We start from the raw sequence: 26,008 nt of genomic DNA on the forward strand, positions 1-26,008 counted from the left end.
CAGGGCGAGTGCAAGTTCGAATATTCGGACAACCTAAATGATAAAGTTCATAGTTACAAAAATAATTATATGCGCATGTTACTCACAGTGTTGCTGAAAATATATACTCCAATATTCATAATGATCGGTTTGTAAAAAATAATATATATATATATATATATATATATATATATATATATATATATATATAGTCTTTGAAGTTTTTAACCTTTAAAACTATACAAAAAATATTTTTTATCATTCGTTAGAAAACTATTTAGTCAGTAAGTCATTTAATCACCTGCAATCACTGCATCAACTCGCTCTCGAATTTACTATAGTACTAATAATTTATTTTTCAAGGGATCATCAGTTGTTTACCATGAAACACTGTTTCGGGGATTTAAAAACAAAACAGTATATTACATCATAGCTCCCCAGAAGTCTTGATCAAACACCACCTCACTTAATCTTAGGAAGAAGACATGTTACAAACATTTGATCCAATTTCCTATTCTTAATTGCAATTACTAACCTTTTCATACTATAAAAATTAATTTCTTACCTGCGTGATTCATCAATTTCCACATTTAAAATGGATATATATATATATATATATATATATATATATATATATATGTATATATATATATATATATATATATATATATATATACATATATATATATATATATATAGTGCCGGCAAAAAGAAAGTTCGCAGTTTTAACTTTTTCAAAAACTGCAAATTTAAACTAAATTTAATGTAACTGTTTAAACAACATATACCTCATTTGATTCGCCTTTTATTCCTCTATAATTGTACCTCCTTAATTAAAAGTCTTTTTTTAAATTGATGTGAACACTAGAATATTTCAATAAAAAGTTAAATATGAACAGGTAAAATTATAAAAGAATAAAAGGCCAATCAAATGAAGTATAGTTTGTTTAAACAGTTACATTAAATTTAGTTTAAATTTGCAGTTTAAAAAAAAAAAAAACGAAAAGTGCGGACTTTCTTTTTGCCGGCACTATATATATATATATATATATATATATATATATATATATATATATATATATTAGCTGTACCCTGCCACGCGTTGCTGTGGCTAAATTTGGTGTAATGGAAAATTCTAATAAAAAGAGAAAATGCATGTTTCTTATATTCTTAGTACAGCAGTCCACTCTTAAAAAAAAAATGAAAAAAATGGTACTCTTGCAGAATTGGATCCTGATCCTCAGGATTACCGTCAATCATTGCTTGGGCTCGACCAACAATCAGTGGATAAAACTAACGTTGAAACGCTAAATGTTTTTTTTTTCTGTATACAAAAATATGAGTTAGTAATTAATATTTGAGTGAGGGGGGCGGGTTACTATACACAGATTCGAAAAAGTTGTCCAAAAACAAATGAAAGCAAAGGTAAGGTAAGTTACATTTCTACCTAACTGGATAATTGCTTAGTGTTTTTATGTAAGGTAAAATGTTTAATCAGCTGGAAAAACAGAAACGGTTGCAGACTGTTGAATACGTTAAGTTTGGGAAATTAAGTTGAAAACTAAAAACTATACAATACAGTGTCAAAAACCCACCGAATATGTTACCATGACATAGGCTGACATAATCGGTGGGTTTGTGACAGTATTTTTTTTTATAGTTTTTTAGTTTTAACTTACTTTCTCAAACTTAACATAATCAACAGTGTCCGCCACCATTTGTATCTTTCAAATACACCGATAAACACTGTTTTTCGAGCTGACTAAACGTTACATTAAATGAAAAGGGTTTGTATTAACAGATACAAAGAAGTTGTCAAAAAATGAATATATAACAAATAAATGTTATCAAAAGGCAAGAAAAGTAAATGTTCTACCTAACTGGATAAGATTGTAGTGTTTTTATGTAATGTATAATGTTTAATCAGTTCAAAAACATGCAGTGTTTATCGGTATATTTGAAAAATACAAATGGCGACAGACTGTATCGAACACGTTAAGTTTGGGGAAATTTTGGGAAAATGAGTTTAAACTAAAAAAACTATACAAAATAACTGTTAGGAACTCACTCAATATATGTTACTGTGATGTAGGCTGACATATAATCAGTGGTTTTAAATTTTGATCGATACAGGTAACGACTTTTAAGAGTTCCTTTTAGTGATTACCTGGTTTGAGGATATTATACAACTAAATGGCAAATCTGCCCCAAAAATCCGGTATTATTTTACTTTAAGGCCCGTCTCATGTACGTATATAACGAAATATTTTATTGTAGATTTCAGTGTACTTAAAACGAACCTGCAAACCGTTTCTGTCGCAAAAAGAAAGTTTTCATGATATGAAGAAATTACTTTTTCGAAAAGTGGGTGATCACTTTCAATTAAAATGTAACTTAGAATTAGCACCCACTTTCTGGCCACCTGAGAGAGGGGCATTTTTCTGTGTGTGTGTGTGTGGGGGTGTTTTGGCGGCCGACCCCCCGCCTCTCCAACCAATTTAAGCAGGTAATTTTAAAGGATTTTCCAAGGGTAGAAAGAAAGCCCCCACCTCAAATATCGTGGCCACAAAGTGGGTGGTCATTTTACGTTAAATTATTATGGAAAAGTGATCCTTCACTTTTTTAAACTAACATTTCTTCATATCTTGGAAACTACTCGTTTGCCTTAATTATAAAGGTTATTTTCGTTTTCAGCGACTCCGAAAACCTATAGGAGTAGTAATTTTAAAGGAATTTTCGAGGATGGAGTAATTCCTCATATTTACCTTTTGTTTTTTTTTTTTTTGTTTTTTTTTTGTTTTTTTCCAATAACATAAGAAATTAAGAATTAGGCAAATTTATGGGGCTAATGCACTTACCGACCCGTACTATTTTTTTAAATCGTATTTCCAAGTTTAATTAAAGTTTTTTTTTTATTCAATTGTATTCTAAATATTGTTAATGCTTCTGTACTGTTCCTTGTCTGCTTAAGTTTAATTTTTGTTTATTAAATTGTTAGGTGAAAGTCCAGAATAGTTACAAAACACCCTCTTCTCCCCATGTTAAGAATGGCTTTTTAAATAATAACGTTATTATTTCAGCACGGATCAATAAGTGCACGAAAAGCATTCATATTTTAGAATAGATGCAAAACTCCCTCCCCATGTTAAGAATAGCTTTCTAAATAACGGTATTATTTTAGCACGGTACCTTCTCTGCATAAGTACTATCTTTTGTTTATTAAAATGTTAGGTGAAAATATAAAATAGTTACAGAACACTCTCCCTTTCCCATGTTAAGAATGGCTTTCTTAATAGCGTTATTTCAGCACGGTACCTTCTCTGCATAAGTACCATGTTTTGTTTATTAAATTGTTAGGTGAAAGTACAGTACTCATGCAGAGAGTGATCCGTGTTGAAATAATAACGTTATTATTTAAAAAGCCATTCTTAACATGGGGAGGGGAGGGTGTATTTTAACCTTACAATTGAATAAAAAACATATAAAACTAATTAAACCTGGAAATACGATTTAAAAAATAGCGCGGACAAAAAAAACCTGTACTTTACCAACGAATCTTATATCGAAAAACAAAAAAAAAAACTCCAAAAGCAAGCGACAAACTTTTTTTTGGCCTTATATAATAAAGAAAATATGTGTAAATTAAAAAAATTTGGAAGATAAACAAATGAAATATGTTTTTTTTGGTTTTTTTTTTACTTATCGAGTTAACAGAAAATGAAATCTTTCGTCAATTCGTGGCTGTGAAATGAATCGAACTGGAAGTTCAGTTTTATCAACAGAACAGATTCGCAGTAACGGTTAAAAAATATATTTATTTTATTTAATATTTTAATTTTAATAATTGGCGAGGTAAATTTATTTTAATAACATAAAAACATACCTCGACTCTAAAAATGGGTTGTCTGAAAATTTCAAATAAATTGGTAACGTAGAAATATGGTTTTATTCGTTTAGAACGAACCAACTTTACATTTTTATATATATAGATACTGCGTGTCAAATTATTAACAAGGTAACATTTTTTACCAGTTTCAGAAACTTGCCGGTAGTTTCGTATCAATATATATATACTAGCATGGATACTCGGCGTTGCCTGGGTTGATATGAAGTTCCGTTTGAAACACGTCTGCTATGCTAATCATTTTCATCATGGGTAACGTGGATACCCCCACAACAATTTCAAAAATAAAAGAACGGACAAAAACATGTAAATGTAATTGCCCCCAAAAAGAAGTATCTAATACCCTCTCCAGTAGATATTTCGCCAGATCACTGTCCTAAGAAAACTCACGATTTGTGAACCTAACAAAATAACGTTTATAAACATTAATGCATGCATTTATTTTTTATTTCGGTAAATGTATAGTTTAGCGGCGTAAATTATTTGCCAGACAAAAAAAAAAATATAAACTATTTATTTTTATATAAACACTTTGTTAGACTCAAAGTCTGAAATAAAACCAGAAAAAAAATTCATTTTTATTATCTTTTTATCATTTATATTTATTATTCGAGGCCGCTTTATTTATTTTAAAATTTGGCCTTTCTAAGGTTTGGCAGATTGGCCTTTTTAAGCTCTTTCATGAACAATGTTTTTGGCCGCCATATTTTTTTTGTAATGAGCGTAAAAAGCGTAAAAAGGCCAAATTTGGCCTTAAAAAAAGCCAATCTGCCAAACCTAAAAAAAGCCAATTTTTAAACGTGTAAGGCATGCACATTTAGTCTAATAAAAAAATGGGTCTAATAATGTTTTATATAAAAATTTATAATTTTTTTGTCTGTCAAATAATTTACGCCGCTAAACTACACATTTACCTTTATTTTTTGCAAGGGCACTTTTTTTACTGGCTTTTTTTGCAAATAAAGGAAATTTTAGATTTGCTTTTTTTAGGTGAGGGTGGGGGGGGGGCTTTTCGATTTGCTTTTTATTTGTCGTTTTATGTTTCTAATGTACTCCCCCCAAAAAAAACAAAAACAAATTGAATTTGTCATATTTTGTGGTTTATTTATTAAATTTTTATATGAAAGTAGAGAATGGTCTCATAAAAAATAACTACATTTATCGTTATTTTATTTTTCCAATGTTATTCCCCCCCCCCTCAATCGCCAAACTTTATAAAAAAATGCTAGAGGTGACATGTCTCGTTGAATGCTTGGTGGTCAAAAAGTGGGTGCTTATTTTACGTTAAATTTATATAGGAAAGTGACCCCGTACTCTAACATGTTATTTTTTTCCTATTCAAAATTTCTAATTGTTTTGCACTTATTTGCACTTCTGCCAACTAATAATATTTATAAAGGCTGTTTAAATGTATTAGGCTGAAAAAAAAGTAGATCGCTAGGTCACGTCGTATAAAGTTACCTTTTTAATTAGAAAATTAAGTTTGTAATCGATGAAATTAACGCGAAAAAAGAAAAAAAAGTGGAAATTGTGAAATTTAGACGGGAGGATTTAATTTTTTTAAGTATTAAACGACGCTGAATTGCGTGGTAAAAGTTTACTGAGTTCTGTATTGTCGTAAGCAATAAAATAAAACAAACAAATGAAATATTTTCAGTTTTTTCATAAGTGTTTTTTTTTTAATATATAAAAAAAACAATAAAAGCCAAACATTTTTTCTATCTACACGGAATTATTTTTCCAGCTAGAAATTAATGAAATTACCAAATGATATTTGGTAAACGTTCGTTTTATTTTATTTTTTCATGGATAGCATCTAGGGGCAAATAACTCTAAACAAAAAGTTTTAAAAAGGTCGCTGTTTGAAATATTAATTCCAAAATAAATTAAATTAAATATATTATCAATTTAATTGTTGTTTAAAATTTATTAAAAAAACATTTTAAATAGAATACTTAAAATAATTTTCTCGCTGAAAACATTAACTAAGATACCGCTATTTAGTAAAATCGATATTTCTTAATGTCATATGCAAGATGATCTCTTAATTGTATATTTTTCCAAGTATCATACTATATATAGAAATAAATGAAAGATGAAAGTAAGACACGTTTTGTATATATTAATCAAATTGTGAACAAACAAACAAACAGGCAGGAATACGAATTTATATATATATATAAATATTTCGAATCTCGCTAGATTCAGCCACTCTGATGAATCGTAGACGACGAAACACGTGTCAGTGGATAATTATATTTAAAAACAATAAATATATATATATATATATATATATATGTGTATATATATATATACATATATATATATATGTGTGTGTGTGTGTGTGTGTGTGTGTGTGTGTGTGTGTTCCTTGCTTGGAGTCAGAGATGTCTTCATTGCCGAGTTCGGATCTCCCGACCAACGGTAATCGTAACACCCTGCACTGATGATTCACGAAAGGATGAAACACTAATGTCTGTAGGTATTTAATAATTATTATAGTAAATAATTATGTCAGCTCCTTTCAGAAACTCGTTTCTTATCGTTGAGCACTTTACAGTTAAAATAAAGTCGGTAACTTTTGCTCGCATGCGAATATCATAATGTTTTAATGATTAGATCACTCTGGTAGACGTTAAAATCATTTTAAAATAAATGTTTGAATTTCAACGATATTTCTCGCAATTAAGGTTTTTCGAGACGATTAGTTCCTCGATAATAGAGTCAGAGATGACTTCATTGCCGGATTCGAATCTCCCGACCGGCAGTAATCGTGTCATCCTGTACTGATGATTTCCGAAAGAGTGTTTTATCCTTTCGGGAATCATCAGTGCAGGGTGTCATGATTAACAGTAGTCGACAGATTCAAACTCGGCAACAGAAGCTATATGAAGGGTGTGCAATAAATAATGCCCCTGACTCACTTCCAGTTGTCTGATCAAGCTGAAATTTTGCATGTGCAATGATTTATATCTCTACGGGTTATGTGGTAAATTACAGCTCTGAACTAATTGTGGTTTCTGTTTTACATGTGTTTGAACTGAATCAGGTGTGAAATAGAGCCTGTTGAATGTCGAGCAGTGATCCGGTTTTTGTATTTGAAAGGACGCTCACCACAGAAGACTTTTGATGAAATGAAAGAAACATGTTGATAATGCCCCATCATATGACCTTGCAAAACACTGGCATCGTGAATTCAAACATGGCCAGAAGTCTGTGGAAACAGCTCCTAGACCTGGTCCCCCCTCCCCCTGTGCCATTGATGAGGCATCTGTCCGTCAAGTTGAGGCTGCCATTTTGGAAGATCGGCACATTACTATTCGCCAAATAGCCCAAGATGTCAAGATTAGTACAGGGTCTGTGGAAACTATCATATTCATAAGGTGTCTGCCAGATGGATTCCCAGATTGCTCACTCTATTCCAGAAGCGAGAATGCGTCGAGTGCTCGAGGATGAATTTGGAGATGCGCCAAGAAGAGGAGTCAAAGTTTTTCAAAAGATTGATTACACAGGATGAAACCTGGGTCCATCACCATGATTCAGAGACCAAAGCCCAGTCAATGCAGTGGAAGCACTTGGACTCACCAATATATATATATATATATATATATATATATATATATATATATATATATATATATATATATATATATATGCATACATATATATATATATATATATATATGCATACATATATATATATATATATATATATATATATAGACTGCCAAAGAAGGCAAGGGTACAACCCTCCGCTGGCAAGGTCATGCTCACAGTATTCTGGGACCAGGATGGAGTAGTGATGACAGATTTCTTGGCAAAGGGTACTACAATTACAGGAGCCTATTATGCTTCACTTTTGAGGAAATTATGGGAAGCTATCTTGTGTGGCAAGATCAGCAAAGGTACCTTCCTCCTGCAGCACAACGCTCCGGTCCACAACTCGCATGTCGCCAGATCAGAAGCACGGGCGTGTGGTTATCTCTCCTGACCTTGCACCCTCTGACTTTCACCTCTTCCCAGCCATGAAGTTGTTTTTGAAAGGAAAGCGTTTCCCAGATGATGCAGCCTTGATTTCTGAAGTCACGTCGTGGTTGGAGGACCAACCTGGGGTGTTCTACAAAAACGGTCTCCAGAGCTGCATCAAACGATGGGAGAAATGCATAACTCTGGGTGGTTCTTATGTAGATAAAGACTAATAACTGTGCGAAGTTTCGTTACTGCTATGGGAAGTGGGCCAGAGGCATTACTTATTGCACGCCCCTCGTATATATATATATATATAGACAAAAATGGTAATTAGTAAAAACCCGAAGAAAGTGCTCAATACTATTGCAGAGCAAATATATATATTTTATCACTGTTTTATCTGAAAAACCGGCTAAATCTGTTAAAGTCTGATGAAGTTGCTGGGTCGTTGATACGATTCGGTAACCGAAACATGTATAACAAGCAGCTAAAACGGTAATATATATATATATATATATATATATATATATATATATATATATATATATATATATATATGTATATATATGTGTGTGTGTGTGTGTGTGTGTGTGCGTGTGTGTGTGTGTGTATATATATAAGATATATATGTGTTATTCCAAAAGTACTCCCTCCTTTATTTTAACTAAAAAAGTTGGAAAGGTACGAATACGAAAACAGAATTGGTGTCATTTTTGTACTCCAGAATTTATTTTTCTAAATAGTAACGACCATTTCCAATGCATTTTTGCCAGCGATGACTATGCAGAGGCGTCCAGAGCGCACTTTGTCATACAAGGGCCGTTCCAAAAGTAAAGCCTCTTATTTCTTTAACTCAAAAGGTTGAAAAGCTACAAAGACGGGAGTGGTACCATTAAAACGAATGGCATCTTATGTTTCAGAATTTATTTATTTATTTTACATAGTCACTACTATCATCAATGTACTTTTGCCGGGAATTCAATGATGCATTTCTTTTTTCTTAGGGTATCACACTGTCAATATCCACAACAGAGAAATGAAATTTTCATGTCATGGATGGATAAGTTCAGTCATCACAACGGTGCAATTTGTAATCCCCTCTGATCCAGTTAGGCAAAATAAAAGGCATTATTTTGGGACGCCCCTCATAGAATACTAAATGTAAGAGAGAGAGAGAGAGAGAGAGAGAGAGAGAGAGAGAGAGAGGGAATAGGAGAGAAAGAGATAAATAAAAGATTAAAAAAAGAGAGAAGTAAAGAACGAAAGAAAATACTGGGTGGAACGATAAAATTGGCGCCTTAGAAAAGATGACATGATTCCATTTCCATTTGATGAAAACCGTTTTCCTTTTTTTGTTGTAGATCATCTACTACACCCGTGAGCAAAAAAAAAAAAAAAAAAAAAAATGGGCCAAACAAATTTTATACATTTTATTGCACTAAAAGCTATATTGAACAAAGAACAATTGGACCAGGAAACTTAAACGAGACTAACAACACAGAACAAGACATTTACTTTAATAAATGCTTAGGATGGAATCGTATTCTCTTTTGATTTCTTTAAAAGATCAATCCTTTTAGACATGCTCTCAACCAAAGTAGAACACTGTTGCATTCGCTTTGCACAGCTTCCCACAGTTTGTCATTGTTCACAAAAGTTCTTCTGGCTAATGCACGAGATATTATGGACCAAATATTCTCGATTGGGGGTAAATCAGGGCTTTTACCTGGCCAAAATATCACATCAATTGAATTATCAGAAAACCATTTTTTTTTACTTTAGCAATGTGTGCAAGGGTATTATCATGTTGAAAAATAATGTTCTGGGATATTTGGTAACAGTCCTGTTTCTAATATTTGAATGTATTCCTTTGCATTGATTGACTTCTCACATCTAATAAGTCCCCAACTCCTGTTACAATAAAGTTCCTCATACCATTATCCGTCCATTTCCGTGTTTAACTGTCATTTTTCTCCAGTTCTTCGATTGCACCGTTCGGGAGCATCAGGAGCATCACTAACAAGACAAAATCTTGATTCATCTGACCAGAAAACATTTCTGAACCAGTCTGTATCTTTCTTGCCATAACACGAGAAAAATCTCTTTCTATCGTTGATGTTCTTAGATAAAAATGGCTCCTTTGCACACGTTTTAGAGGAAAATCCCATTTCTTTCATTCGTCTAGATATTGTATATCTAGAAAGAGAATTTCCAGTCCCTGTTTTGAATACTTTACTATGGTTAACAAAAGTTTTCTTCCAATCCTTCAAAACAGTTAATTTAAGCATATAGTCGTCCTTCAAAGTGGATACTTTAGGGCGACCAGATCCAGATTTCCCTTTTACCAAGCGTTCGATTTCGAAGAAAGAGATATTTTCACATTTTCTTTTCTTAAAATATCAAAAATCTGCTTGTAAGTCATTTTGAACGGCCTTAATCCTGCAATTCGGTTTTTTATATCCTCGCCAAGATGCGGTCTTACCATTTTTAGGATTAATTTTTTCCCTTATTATTATATGCTATAATAATAATGATCTGCAAAATAGAAATTTTCAGTTAAAATTAACAAAAACTCATGGAAAAATATTGAAAAATCGCTTTCTTTCTTCTTTCACTCTTGGCTTTGTTTTTTTTTTTTGCTCATGAGTGTAGTTGGCCAGTTGTGTACAAATCTCAAGAGCGATAGGAGCCTTCTATCATGTCTGAAAGTGAAACAATGTTCAATAAGCGAGATTGGAGATGCGCTGCTTTACAAGTCATGTTCTTTACCGATGCAAGTTATGACGACGGAACCATTGCCAGCATCCTTAAAATGCATTGATGGATTTCCACAAATAACAGGTTCGTACCCAGGATGACGAAAACAAAGTTTTCCGTCACAGTTATGGTCTTTGGTGAGGTTTCAAGTGAGGGCCACATCATGCCACCTCACATTCTTGAAGTCAGCTTTAAAATCAACACCAAAGTGTAGCTGGATATGCTAAAGTGTGGTGGTTCCCTGGTGCAATCAGGTGGCCACTGGCAGACTCTGGGTGTGGCAACAGGACTCAGTGCTGGCCCACAAGTCCAAAGAGACCCAGGCTTGGTTCAGAAGGAGTGCTACAACTTTGTACCCTTCTCTCACTGGCCCCCACCCCCTATCGTCTGACCTGAACCCGCTGGACTACTTCGTTTGGTTAGAAGTCGAGAACGTCACCAACACCAAAGCAAACCTGATTCCCACCTTCCGCCGAGTATTCCTTGAGCTCCCGTCGGCGCTTGTGGAAAAGGCATGCTTCCAGTTCCGGACCCGTATCTAAGCGGTGATTGAGTTTGAAGCGGCTACATGTAATCAATGTCAGTTCTACTAATCAAGTTACTTACACAAAGAGATAGAAAAGGGGTAGTGAGATAGAGAAAGATGGAGATAAAGAGAGAAAGAAAAAAGACCAAGGTAGAGAGAGAAAGAGAGAGAGAGAGAGAGAGAAAGGGGGGAAGAGCCAAAGAAAGAAGAAGAGAAAGAAAGACGACGAAAAAGAAAGGGAGGCAGAGAAAGAGATAGAGAGAGAAAAGAGAGGGTGATAGATAGGGTAAGAGAGAGGCAGACAGAAAGGAGGGACATATAAAAAGAGGGACAAACAGAGAAAGAGAGAGACAAAGAGAATAAGAGAGATGAATAAAGAAAGAAGAAAAAAAGAAAAGACAGAGAAAGCGAACTATCGAATGTGATAGAGATAAAGAGAAAGAAAGAAATTGAGGAACAGAAAGACAATCATTATTTTCATAGCAAGTGTTCGACTGAACTCCAATTCATGCCTCCCCCTTGCCAAACTTAAAAAAGAAAAACGCTACAACTACTATATACGATCCCTCCCACTCTCTATCTATGCCTAAATCTAAAGCTTCTTTCCCAGAACTACCCGCCAGGAGAACACTGTTCCGCTGGCCTGCTTCCTGGCTGAATACAACATGGTAGCCTTCAAATCCAACGTAAATAAGTTCTTGTTGAGCTGTCCCCATAAATAATCAAATTCCGCACAATTTACACCATTAACGATTACTACACTACCATCTTACATTAATTAACTCTTATCCTATCCTCGAGTGGCCTTCGGTCTTGGTAAGTGGTGAATCCCTCAGAAACCATATATATATATATATATATATATATCGCAATTAGAATCTTTCAGAAATTTAAAACTAAACTCGGAATAACGTACTGAAACGTTGTGAACATTTCAATCACGTTGAAGAGAAAAGTCGAACTGGCATGAATAAATAATTAATACGAATATATAATTTTTGTTGTTTTTTTTTTTAGGTGAGAGTTGATTAATTTGTTATACTCATAATGTTTCGGACGATGTAATCTTCAACCTTCTTCAGGCGCATTTTTCAAACTTAGGAACAAAATAATCGAACTTGGCAATCCTTATGCCAAAGTCAGGGACCTGTACTGAATTTCGAATCCTTTATTCAATCCACGAGGTTGTATTGTTCTTGTTCCGCCAACCATGATCGGACAGAAATATTAATTAATTACAATGGTTCTAAATCAACGCCTTTATCCGTTGCACTACAGGATTGTTATTCTCGTTTCGTATCTGCTATGACCATAACCACCAAGGCGGGGATAGTAATTCGAATTATCTTAGAGTACACAATCTTTCAAATACCATCATAAAAACTGAAAAAAAAGAAGAAATGAGAATATTCACTTACCATCCCCATTCGGCTCCTCCTTTAATTCGCAGAGTGACCACCATTTCTAGAATTATGGCCAAAAGGGTCAATACCATGCACCAGTAAAGAGGCTCCTGTTTGACCATGAACAATCTCCAGATGCAGATCAAGCCGTGCACAGCAAAAAGAATTCGTGACGAGATCGCTTTCAACAAACCAACAATGGCGCCTAGTTTTTTACAGCAACTTCCGGTCGCCATTGTTATATATATATATATATATATATATATATATATATATATATATATATATATATATATATATATATATATATATTAATGATGGGGCAATTCCAATATTTTTACTGATTCCGATACCAATTTTGTGTCCTTCGCTGAAAGAATAAAAGTCTAGAGAAATGGTTTTGGTTCTCCGTCACAGAAAAATGTATGTAGTATCCTTGACATTATTCATGACTGTACTAAACCATCTTCCTTTTGGTTGATTTTAATGAGGGTCCTTGATTTGGGAATTTAATACTTCCATATCTGGAGTGCGTCTCGCTAATTTTTTCATTGTATGTTTGACGATTAATTATTATTTAGCTTTACCTGGTGTAGTTTAATATGTTCCGACGGTAAAATCTTTGACTGTAGTTAATGGCGTTTGACTGTTCCTCAAGAAACAGCCCGTTTAGTCTGCTGCATTTAATCAAGACAGCAAATAAAAACCGAAAGTTGTTTCATTGCTTTTGAGTTGAATGAAATCACGTCAGAAATCTCGCAGAGACACGAGATTACTGGAAAAACATAACAAAAACAAAAAGCATAAAAGCGTTTTAATATCAATTAATTCTAATTAGATAATGCAGAGAGATATATTGAAAGTGTTTGTTTTAGGCGTTAGATGGATATATATATATATATATATATATATATATATATATATATATATATATATATATATATATACTAGCAAAAGTACCCGTCGTTGACTGGGTTAAAAAAACAGCCTACAGAAAATGGACTTTGATTTATGAAAGTATGATAGGTTATGAAAAGGAAGGGTTGTAAAGAGATAGCTTCGAATTTGGGGGTATCAAAACCAAAACAAAATATGATGAAAGTAAAAATAAAATAGATAAACCCCATAATTTATTATACTATACCTGTTCACACTGAAACACTTATCACAATATTCTGTGGATCTATTTTAAAAAACCTTGTTAAACTTTGTGACATATTTCCATTCTATGAAGGTCAGGCGCGAACGAACACCCAATAATTTTATTATACCATATCTCTTCAAACTGAAACATAATTATCAAAGTATACTTACGCAGATAGATATGAAAAGTCTTTATTAAAGTTTGTGCCTATTTCCATTCTATGGAGGCCAGGCGCGAACGCAGACCCCACAATTTGATTATACCATCCTTATTTAAGTTAAAACATACTTATCAAAGTATTATTATGTACATCTATATCAAAAACACTTGTAAACGTTTTTTTTTTTAATTTTTAAATTTTTTATTTCCATACTTTGTGAACCAGGCGCGAACGCAGACGCACAATTTTAATGAACCACCGTTCTGCCAGATAATACATACCCATTCCTGTGTCTCGATACATCTTCTATCATTATATGTGATCAGTTTTCTATAATAGTCAACCATATAGGAGCCTATTCGTGACCACACACACACACACACACACACACACACACACACACACACACACACACACACACACACACACACACACACACACACACACGTTCAGCTTTATATATATATATATATATATATATAAACACCTTGTAAAATGATGCGGAATTATTTATTTGTTCTTGTTTGTTTTTTTTTTCTCCCATTTTTGTGAAAAAGGTTACATTCTTTTTTATTATTTTACCATTTTATTAGATTCAAACGGTTAGCTTCCAAAATATCTGCCACATTTTAGTGCCTAGTTCTTTCTTATTTTCGAAAAGATGACGAAAGTACAAATGAATACTGTATTAATTTGTTTTTCTGATTTTTTGAGGATTAAATTAAAACTTTAAAATGTTTTAAAAGATAATTTCTTCAGCAACATTCTATATTGGATGCAACATGATAATGATGTTTAATTTGTAATATAATCTAATTTCATTTTTAACAAACACCGTTTGACTTTATTATTTGTGTTTTTTTTTTACAAAACAGAACACACTTTCCCTTAATCCTAAATACGAACGACAACATTTTAATAACGCTATTTTATTTTATTATTTCTTAATTATTTAATTAATTTTTGTGAAATAAAAATCCCCCCCCCCAAAAAAAAATTAGAAAATCAAGACAAGATTCTTATTTGTAAAATAATCTGCAAAAATAAGAAAACAAAATAAAAATACGAAAAGAACATTCGCAAAAATCATACAAATTAATACGGTGGATTAATTGTGCATTATAGTTGCCCTTTCATCGTTTATAAAATTCAGATAGGACAAGTCATTAAAATTTAGCAGCCATTTTGAAAGCTAACTGCTTCAAGATAATCTCAGAGTTTGCTTAAAAAGAAAAACAAAAAAAGTTTAGTCGCTATGTTTCAACGTAATTGTTTTTTCCTCGACACTTAAAAAATTTTGTAGACAATTCGGAAGCTAACTGCTTCAAGATAATCTCAGATTTGACTGCTTAAAAAGAAAAACAAACAAAAAAGTTGTGTCGCTATGTTTAAACCTAATTTTTATTTTGTTTCCATTGACATTTCAATTAGTTGCATATGATTTTTCATTGTGGCCAGAATAATCACGTTTTATCCTGGTGTCGAGGTGGTCTTTCAAAAAACACAAGCTTTCATGTCAATCAACCCATTAATGAAATTAGAAAAAAAAAGAAAAGAAAAGAAAAACAAAACAAAAACAAAAAAAGAAAAGAAAAACGATATTAAAGAAAATATCCTAATGTTTCTGTTGAGATCATGTCGTTTGATTTGTGATTAATTAGAGCGGTGCTACCGGATTCCCGACATACAGAGCGCAGATTGATTTTTGTAGCAACTCTCAAAAGACGAGTGACTTCCTACGGCACGTTGTATAATGCTCGTTGGCGGGTGGGCGAGGATTGATCGTGATCGAGTCGCGCCAAAAAAGCATTTTTATTTCGAATTGGTCACGAACTGTCTCCTTAGAGTGGACAGTTCTGTAAATTTGCATAGGAATCTAATGAAAATGAGCGTTCGGTGGGCGAACCGATGGAGGACCACGCTTCAACACCAACATGGCAAAGTTTGACAATTAAAGGCCAACGGATAGGTGCTTCCGGTTGACTATTTTGGTAATAGTATTTCAAGCGATCAGTACTGAGTTATATATTAAACTGATTATTTTAGTTTTATCTGCTTCTCAACAGAGTACTCCGGTATGACAACAGGGTACATCTGGCGGTGATGCCCTAATTTAGGAGCTTTGGGGAGTGTGGAGTTACCGCTTAGTTGCGTTTCGGAGATGAGGTTTTATATCAGAGTTATCTTTCTCGTAGATGCATGTCTTAATGAAGACTGGACGTGCATCTCTCTCAATGTTTTTTTTTCTTTAAACGCGTCTTCAAATACCAAGCTGGAAATTTCTACATACAGCGCCTAGTATTCTCAAATGGTCACCCATCTCATACTGGCTAAGCTCATCTTTGCTTAACCACAGTGATTAGGCAAGAACCGGTGTGTCAGCCTGGTTATACTGTATACGATAATAAAAAAATAAAAAACAAAAAATTACGTTGGTCTTTTGGAGATGAAAAGATAAATGCATGAATCTAAATCTAATTTGGGTTGAGGAATTTTTATTTCGAATTGATCACGAACTCTCCCCTTAGGGCCACGCTTCAACATCAGCAAAGCAGAGTTTGACAATTAAAGGCCAACGGATAGCTACTTTCGGTTGACTATTTTGGTCGTAGTATTCCAAGCAATTAGTATTGAGTTCGCTATTATACTTAGTTCTTACAGCATGATTACACTGGCACATCGGTTCCGTTAGATCAAGTTAAACATCTTTGAGCCTGGTCATTATTAAAATAATTGACCATTTGCGAATACCAGGTCTTGTGTGAGATTTCTTTTAATCTCAGCATTGTTTTCTGAACTTCGTGCTGAACTCCTCGCATTGGAACAAAGTTGTATCGACTCAGGAGAGGAGTGGTTACATATTACGAAACCCTTGCTTCACAATTTAGTGCGTGTCCCCCATCACCCTGTCAGGATGTTTAGATGGTCATCGTTGTTCCGACAGACTTAGTCTCCATACTTAGTTCGTCTTTATCATTTTGAAAGTGTGCTTCTTGATAGAAAACTTCAGTATGACTATAGAGTAAATCTGGTGGCAAGCCCCCAATTTGAGAGCTCTGGGGTGTGTAGGCTTACCGTTTAGTTCTGTTTCAGATTTTTTTTCTTTAGATGAAGATGTATGATTTGGATTCTTTGGATTATTCAGGCTTCCGTTCTTATTTCGGATGTTACTCTCACAACGTTTCAGCCAACGTAATATCTGGACTTCTTCAGATGAATCTTATCGAACTGAGGAATCTTGATGTCGGACTCGGGAATCCATAATCTAATTACAAACCGAGCACTTTATTAAATTCCACGAAAGTATATCGTCCTCGTTTCGCCAGCCATGACTAGATAAAAATCCTTATTTCATACTTGCCTTGTATCGACTGCAGTAGGGACTGAATCTTTACTCACCAGAATACTATTACTTAGAATCGAATAACTCATCACTTTTATCCGTTGCGCCACATATACACAGGATACATACTAAAAAAAGTGTATTATCACTTTGTATGCATGAAGAATCCATCTGGCACGACACTGTGTATGTGTGTATGTGTGTGTTTGTGTGTGTTTGTGTTTTTGTGTGTGTATGTGTGTATGTGTGTTTGTGTGTGTTTGTGTGTGTTTGTGTTTTTTTTTGTGTGTGTGTGTGTGTGAGGAATGCATCCTGGTAAGCATTACTACCTTACTTCTGTGGGGAGTACACCATCAGTCCAGCACCCTACCTACACCGATGAAATTACTTAATCAACATTTGCAATAATTTTGACCTCTAAGGATTAGGATATGTTAGGAATAAGGTGAAGGTTTAGGGTTAAAATCAGGGTTAATTAAGATTAGGACTATGGTTTAGGGCTACGATTTAGGTTACGATTTAGGGTTTTAGGTTAGTTAAGATTATGATATAGGGTTACGATTAAAAGATTAAAGTTTAAAATTAGGATTTAGGTTTAGAGTTTATTGCATATTTCTTAAACATTTGTAAAAAGTGCAGGGCGCGAGGTTTGGGAAAGAGCTCCATTTCTTAGATTATTTGAGAAGAATTCAATGTGACTATTTTGTGGGAGGGGTGGAACTTATCTTTACCAAGTTTTTTTTTTTTTGCAATGGTGTTTACAATGATTTTGGGAAGTGTTTTGGAGTTACATTTTCCTAATTCTTGTGTCACCACGATTTGTTTGAGATCCCAAGACCCCAGGAACATCCCCTATTAAAACTGCATAGAATCCTACCCCAACACACCAACATAATCAGATTTTTACGAAGGAACCGCCAGAACATTTTGATTAATTTTAAAAATTACTTTTACTTATGACTTGTTGTTATTGATGATGATGATGATGATGATGATGATGATGATGATGACCGGGAATCCGATCGGTACGAATATACGGGTGCGCTGGAGGTGGTGCATGGTATCGTGTCTCACGAGTTTTTATTACGGTAATGCGTCACTGTACTTCGTTTGGCGTCATCCACCACAATTTTTTTGCTTAAATTAAATCTCACATAACAAATACTAAACCAATAGCAAAAAAACAAAGCAAAAAAACAACAACAACAACAACAACAACAACAACAACAACAACAACAACAACAACAACAACAACAACAACAACAACAGCAACAACAACAACAACAACAACAACAACAACAACAACAACATCAGCAGTAACAACAACAACAACGACAACAACAACAACAACAACAACAACAACAACAACAGCAACAACAACAAAATTCTGCCGATCTGATTTGTTGGGGTAGGATTGTATGGAGTTCTGTTCCGTTATAAGCGGTCCAAACTCCTAGGCGTGCCCTTCTCCCCAAGAAGGGATTAGTTGATTACTTATCATCCAAGGCTCCCGATACCAGAGAATGCCGACGGATCTGCCCAGACATTTTGTTGTTGTATGTCAGAATGATCTTCTCCTTGCGCGCTGTTTTTTTTAAAACCATATCTATCCTTGTGCCTAACCTCCGTGAAGAAGGTAAACAAAAAATGATAGCTGTCTTCTGTTCAAGGCATTTCTTTCTATTCCTATTACCTCTAACTCCTCCCCACCTCCGTCCATATGTGAGTAATAACGGCATCCATCACAAGCATCATCTTTGTAATCAAGACAAAATTTAGTATGTCAGTTTCGTTGCTTATTTGTTGTCAGTTTGTCTAATTTTCTTTCTCCTGCACACACACCCTGGGAGAACCTACGTCTTTCTCTGGCAGGAGTAACGTGAAGATTCCTTACCTGTTGGATCTAATTTTTATTTATTTTATTATAATCTCTTAAACCTGGAGTATGAATTTAAATGTCCTTTTTGAAAATGTGCCTGTGACAATGGAGAAAAGAAAAAATATATATACAGAGGTGTATCCACCGCAACGTTCCCGAGAAGGTTAACTCTGCACTTCGACACCATAACTATAGCCCAACACTTAAAAAAACCAAACTTCTTGCTCCCCAGTTCTCAAGTCCGAAAATTTTGTGTGGAAATCATTGACACTTTAGAGTATACAAACAAAAGAAAACAAATATAATAGAAGTCATGCATAAAAATTTGTTAATAGCTGGCTTTTTTATGCAGGACTTCTAATATATGTGTATTTTTTTGTTTGTATGCTCTAAAGTATGAATGATTTCAATCAACTTCAATAATAGTGAGAACATAGTAAAATACCTATAATATTAATTAATATCCACATAATAATAATATCTATAATTATAATTCATATCTATATAATAATAATATCTATAGTATTAACTTATATCTATATAATAATATATATAATTCTAATTTATATCCATATATAATAATAATAATAATAATAATAATAATAGTAATAATAATAATAATAATAATATCTATAATATAAATTTATATCTATATAATAATATCTATAATACTAATTTATATCTATATAACAATATCTATGATATTAATTTATATAATATAATAATAATATCTATAATTCATATCTATAATAACATTAATGATAATAATAATAATAATCTCTATAATATTAATTATGTCTATATAATAAGTATTTCTGAAATATAAATTTATATATATAATTAATATCTATAATATGAATTTATATCTATATAAACATAATATCTATAATACAAATTTATTTCTATATAATAATATTTATAATACTAATTAATATCTATATATTAATAATATATATAATATTAATTTTTATCTATATAATAATATCTATAATATTAATTTATATCTATATCATAATAGCTATAAGATTTATTATATCTATATAATAATATCTATAATATTTATATCTATCTATACAATAATATATATAATATTCATTTATATCTATATAATAATATCTACAATACTAATTACTATCTATAATATAATCATATCTATAATATTAATTTATATCTATATAAAAATATCTATAATATTTTTTTTTATATATATATATGTCTATATAATAACAAATATAATATAAATTTATATCTATAGATTAATAATATCTACAATACTAATTTATATCTATAATATAATAATATTTACAATATTAATTTATATCTATAATATAATTATATCTATAATATATTAATTTATATCTATATAATAATATCTATGATACTCATTTATATCTATATATATATATCTATAATTCCAATTTATATCTATATAATAATATATCTATATAATAATATATGTAATAATATATCGATATAATAATAAAATATCAACAATATTAATTTATATCTATATAATAATAACATGTATAATATTAATTTATATCTATATAATAATAATGTCTATAATATAAATTCATATATATGTAATAATATCTATAATATTAATTCATATCAATATAATAATATCTATAATATTTCAGCGTATCTATATAATAATAATATCTATAATACAAATTTATATCTATATAATAATATCTATAATTCTAATTTATATCTATATAATAATATCTATAATATTCATTTATATCTATATAATAATAATATCTATAATATGTATTCATATCTATATAATAATATTTATAATATTTATTTATGTCTATACAATATTAATATCTATAATATTTATTTTTATCTACACAATAATAATATTTATAATATTTATTTATATCTGTATAATAATAAAATGCATGATATTACTTTATATGTATATAATAATAATAATTTTTATATTTCTTTGTTTCTATATAATATTAATATCTATAATATTTATTTTTATCTATATAATAATATCTATAATGTTTATTTATATCTATATTATAATATGTATAATATTTATTTATATTAATATAATAATAATATTTATAACATGTATTTATATCTATATAATATTAATATCTATAATATTAATTTATATCTATATAATAATAATATTAATAATATTATTTATATCTATATAATAATATATATAATATTAATTTATATCAATATAATAATAATATCTACAATACTAATTTATATCTATAATATAATCATATCTTAAATATTAATTTGTATCTATATAATAATATCTATAATATTTATATGTATATATATCGACATGTAATATATATATAATATAATTTTATATCTATATAATAATATCTACAATAATAATTAATATCTATAATATAATAATATCTATAATAGTAATTTATGTCTATATAATAATAATACCTATAATATTAATTAATATCTATATAATCTCTATTCTATATATATATATAAATAAAATGAACTCATTTTTCCCCCTCCGACTTTGACGTTTATAGGACTGCACCTGTATACATTTGGTGCAGCCGTATCATTCACAAACTGAATCACGACGTCTGCCGTATGTTATAGGGTTATTGCATATCCAGTATCTCGCTGATCAGAGTTTCCTATATTCTGTCTGGTGAGAGTCCACTGTAAAAATCGGTTACATTTAATGGAAGTAGTAAAGTAAACTTTCTCTAACAAATTCATCCTACTACCGCCACTCACTTACACCGTTCCAGACCGTTCACAGGAGACATTTAAAACCGACCACCGGTTAGAATTTATCTAAAAACTGGACTGGACTTACGCTGAAACGAACCACGCTTACTTTGCCATTGGTTAGGATAAAACATAAACACAATTTATAAAGCATTTATTATAATAAAATTAGATTCAAACAGAACATAATCCGTTACCTGGATTTGAATTCACAATTACATTACTTCGATTTCGTTATAACCCGCGTTGTTAGAGTTTAATGAAAACCTGAATTGACATTTACGTGAAACGCACCAAACTTACTTACACAAACACAACTTCCGTTTCTCTCTTTCCTTACGAGCTTTTTTTCTTTCTTTCTTTCTTTCTTTCTTTCTTACCTTTCGTTGTCTTTTTACTTCATGGGTGATGGTGGTGGGGTTACTTCCCTATGTTTATCTTTCTTTCCATAAACATAAACACAAACTAAACGCTATACTGCGATTTACGCTACGGCATGTTTAACATCGTAATCTTTCCTTTCGGTCTTTCCTTCTTTCTTTCTTTCCTCTCCATTTTCTGCTCTTTCCATTGTTAAAACGAAACGAAACAAACTGATATTCCAGGTTTTAATTACACTCTATCACTCTACGACTATTACTTGTGTATCCAACTCTATTTGTGCCACGTTCCTTTACTTTTTCACCGTACCACTTACCAGCCGACATTCACGTACATGGAGTTCCCTTTTTCTTCTTTTTCTTGGGGGCCGGTTTACGTTACTACACGTTAGCCATGGATCGGGCGATCGCTGTCAGACGTCACGATAATACGACTTCTTTCTTTTTTTATTTTTTACTTTTATTAAAAAAGAAATAAAAACAATTGAAAATACTTACAAACATAAAGTAAACTGATTCATGTAAGTAAAAAAAATAGCATTCACCTTTTTTTCGACTAAGCATTCTTAAATCTCACTATAAAATCGATTTTTCCAAGTACATTTTAGGTGGGGGGGGGCCATTCCAACCTCCGAAGGGGGTTTGTATTACTGTACACATAGATTCGAAAAAGTTGTCAAATACAAACAAATATATAACAAATAAATGTTATCAAAGCCAAGATAAGTTACTTTTCTGCCAAACTGGATATATATATTTTTCGTGTTTTTATTCAATGTAACATATTTATTCAGCTCGAAATACCATACAGTGTTTACCGATGTATTCGAAAATTCAACATGGCGTCTCACACCCTCTTTAACACCGTAAGTATAGAAAAAGGTGTTATAAATAAAAAACTATACAAAATACTATTAAAAACACGCCGAATATATGTCAACCTATGTCACATTAACATGTATTGAGCGAGTTTTTAACAGTATTTTATTAGGTTTTTTATTTATAACATCTTTTCCCAAACTTACCGTGTTAAAGAGAGAATCAGACTACATCTTGAATGTTCCAATACATCGGTAAACACTATATAGTTTTCGAGCTGAATAAACATGTTACATTGAATAAAAACACGAAAAATAGATCAAGTTAGGTAGAAGAGTAACTTATCTTGCCTTTGATAACATTTATTTGTTATATATTTGTTTTTGGACTACTTTTTCGAATCTATGTGTACAGTAATACAAACCCATACTGAGAAAACACGGAACATTTTTTGGGGGGAGAATCAGCGATTTTGGAAAATTTCAGACAATTACTTAAAAATCTAGCGAATATATTTTTCGTGTTTTTTTTTTTTTAATATATTTTTCGTGTTTTTATTCAATGTAACATGTTTATTCAGCTCGAAAACCATACAGTGTTTACCGATGTATTGGAACATTCAAGATGGCGTCTGATTCTCTCTTTAACACGGTAAGTGTGGGAAAAGATGTTATAAATTTTGTATAGTTTTTTATGTATAACACCTTTTTCCATACTTACGGTGTTAAAGAGGGTGTGAGACGCCATCTTGATTTTTCGAATACATCGGTAAACACTGTATGGTTTTCGAGCTGAATAAATATGTTACATTGAATAAAAACACGAAAAATATATTTATCCAGTTTGGCAGAAAAGTAACTTATCTTGGCTTTGATAACATTTATTTGTTATATATTTGTTTTTTTTTTTTGGACAACTTTTTCGAATCTATGTGTACAGTAATACAAACACCCATTTTGTGTTTTATATACATAAAGTACAATTGTTGCATGTTACTGTTTTGATTATATTCGTTGGGGGGGATAATTAAAAAATTAAGAAATATTAAAATGAAGCGAAATTTAAGTTTCCGTTCCATTTTCACAACAACCGTAAAACAGTGCATACTCAGCAAGTTTTATCGTAATTTATAAGCATATTGAAACACTCAATCAACATTTTATTTATTTTTTTGCATAATTAATGATGGAAGTATTTTTCTGTTTATTTTCTTAACATCTGTTAAAAAAAATAAATAATTTGTACATTCTCTTGAAAAAAAGAATCAAACTTTTCTCTACTTTCACATGTGTTCCATTTTAACAAACTGAGCCACAGCAACGCGTTGCCGGGTACAGCTAGTATTATATATAATACTAATTTATATCTATATATATGTATAATTATAATTCATACCTATATAATAATGTATCTATAAAATAATATATATACATAATAATATATCTATATAATAATATAATAATATCTATAATATTAATTTATATCTATAAAATAATAACATGTATAATATTAATTCATATCTATATAATAATATCTAAAATATTAATTTATATCTATATAATAATAATAATAATAATAACTATAATACTAATTTATATCTATATAATAATAAGATCTATAATAGTAATTTATATCTATATAATTATATCTATAATTCTAATTTATATCTATATAATAATAATATCTATAATATTAATTCATATATAATAATAATAATAATAATAATAATATCTATAATATTAAATTTATACCTATATAATAATGTCTATAATATTTCTCTGTATCTATATCATGATAGCTATAATACTAATTTATATGTATATAATAATATCTATCATTCCAATTTATATCTATATAATAATATATATAATATTGCTTTATATCTATATAATAATATTTACAAGATTTATTAATATCTATAATATTTATTTATATCTATATAAAAATATTCATAATATTTATTTATATCTGTATAATAATATGTATAATATTAATTTATATCTATATAATAATAATAATTTTGATATTTCTTTGTATCTATATAATATTAATATCTATAAAATTTATTTATTTCTATATAATATCTTAAATATCTGTTTATTTCTACATAATAATATCTATAATATTAATCTATATATATAATATCTATAATATTTATTTATAATATTTATTTATATCTATATTATATCAATATCTATAATATTTATTTTATCTATATAATAATAATATACATAACATTTATGTATATGCATCTAATAATATGTATAATATTAATTCATATCTATATAATAATATTTATAATATTTATTTATATCCCTATAATATTTATATCTATAATATTAATTTATATCTATATAATAATAATATGTATAATATTAATTTATATCTATACAATAAAAATACTATCAATAATATTTATTTATATCTATATAATAAAATCTATAATATTAATTTGTATCTGTATAATAATATCTTTAATTCTAATTTATATCAATTTAAAAATATTTATATATATATTTAAATCTATATAATAATAATATCTAGAATATTTATTTATATCTATATAATAATATTTATAATATTTATTTATATTTATATAATATTAATATCTCGTATATTTATATCTATATAACAATAATATTTATGATATTTATTTATATCTATATAATAATATTTATAATATTGATTTTTATCTATATAATAATGATATCTATAATATACATTTATATCTTTAAAATAATAATATCTTTAATATTTATGTATATCTACATAATAATAATATGCTAATATTAATTTATATCTATGTAATATAATCTATAATATTTATTTGTATCTATATAATAATGATATCTATAATATTAATTTATATCTATACAATGATATCTATAATTCTAATTTATATCCATATAATAATATTTATATATTTATTTATATCTATATAATCATATTATCTATTATATTTATTCATATCTATATAATAATATTTATGATATTTATTTATATTTATAT

At 30.2% G+C, this 26,008-nt stretch overlaps 1 protein-coding gene across 1 annotated transcript in view; it reads right to left on the minus strand.

Moving 5' to 3' along the window:
* LOC145297890 (uncharacterized) overlaps window positions 1-12,774 on the minus strand; it is a 68,295-nt gene extending 55,521 nt beyond the window's left edge. The window contains exon 1 of the mRNA XM_080144221.1: window positions 12,554-12,774. Coding sequence (XP_080000347.1) covers window positions 12,554-12,774 — 221 coding nt within the window. The remainder of the gene's footprint in view (window positions 1-12,553) is intronic.
* Window positions 12,775-26,008: the final 13,234 nt, after the last annotated feature.

This window comes from Euprymna scolopes, chromosome 18, assembly GCF_053919585.1.
Source record: "Euprymna scolopes isolate OS-2025 chromosome 18, ASM5391958v1, whole genome shotgun sequence".
NCBI classification, from domain to species: domain Eukaryota; kingdom Metazoa; phylum Mollusca; class Cephalopoda; order Sepiida; family Sepiolidae; genus Euprymna; species Euprymna scolopes.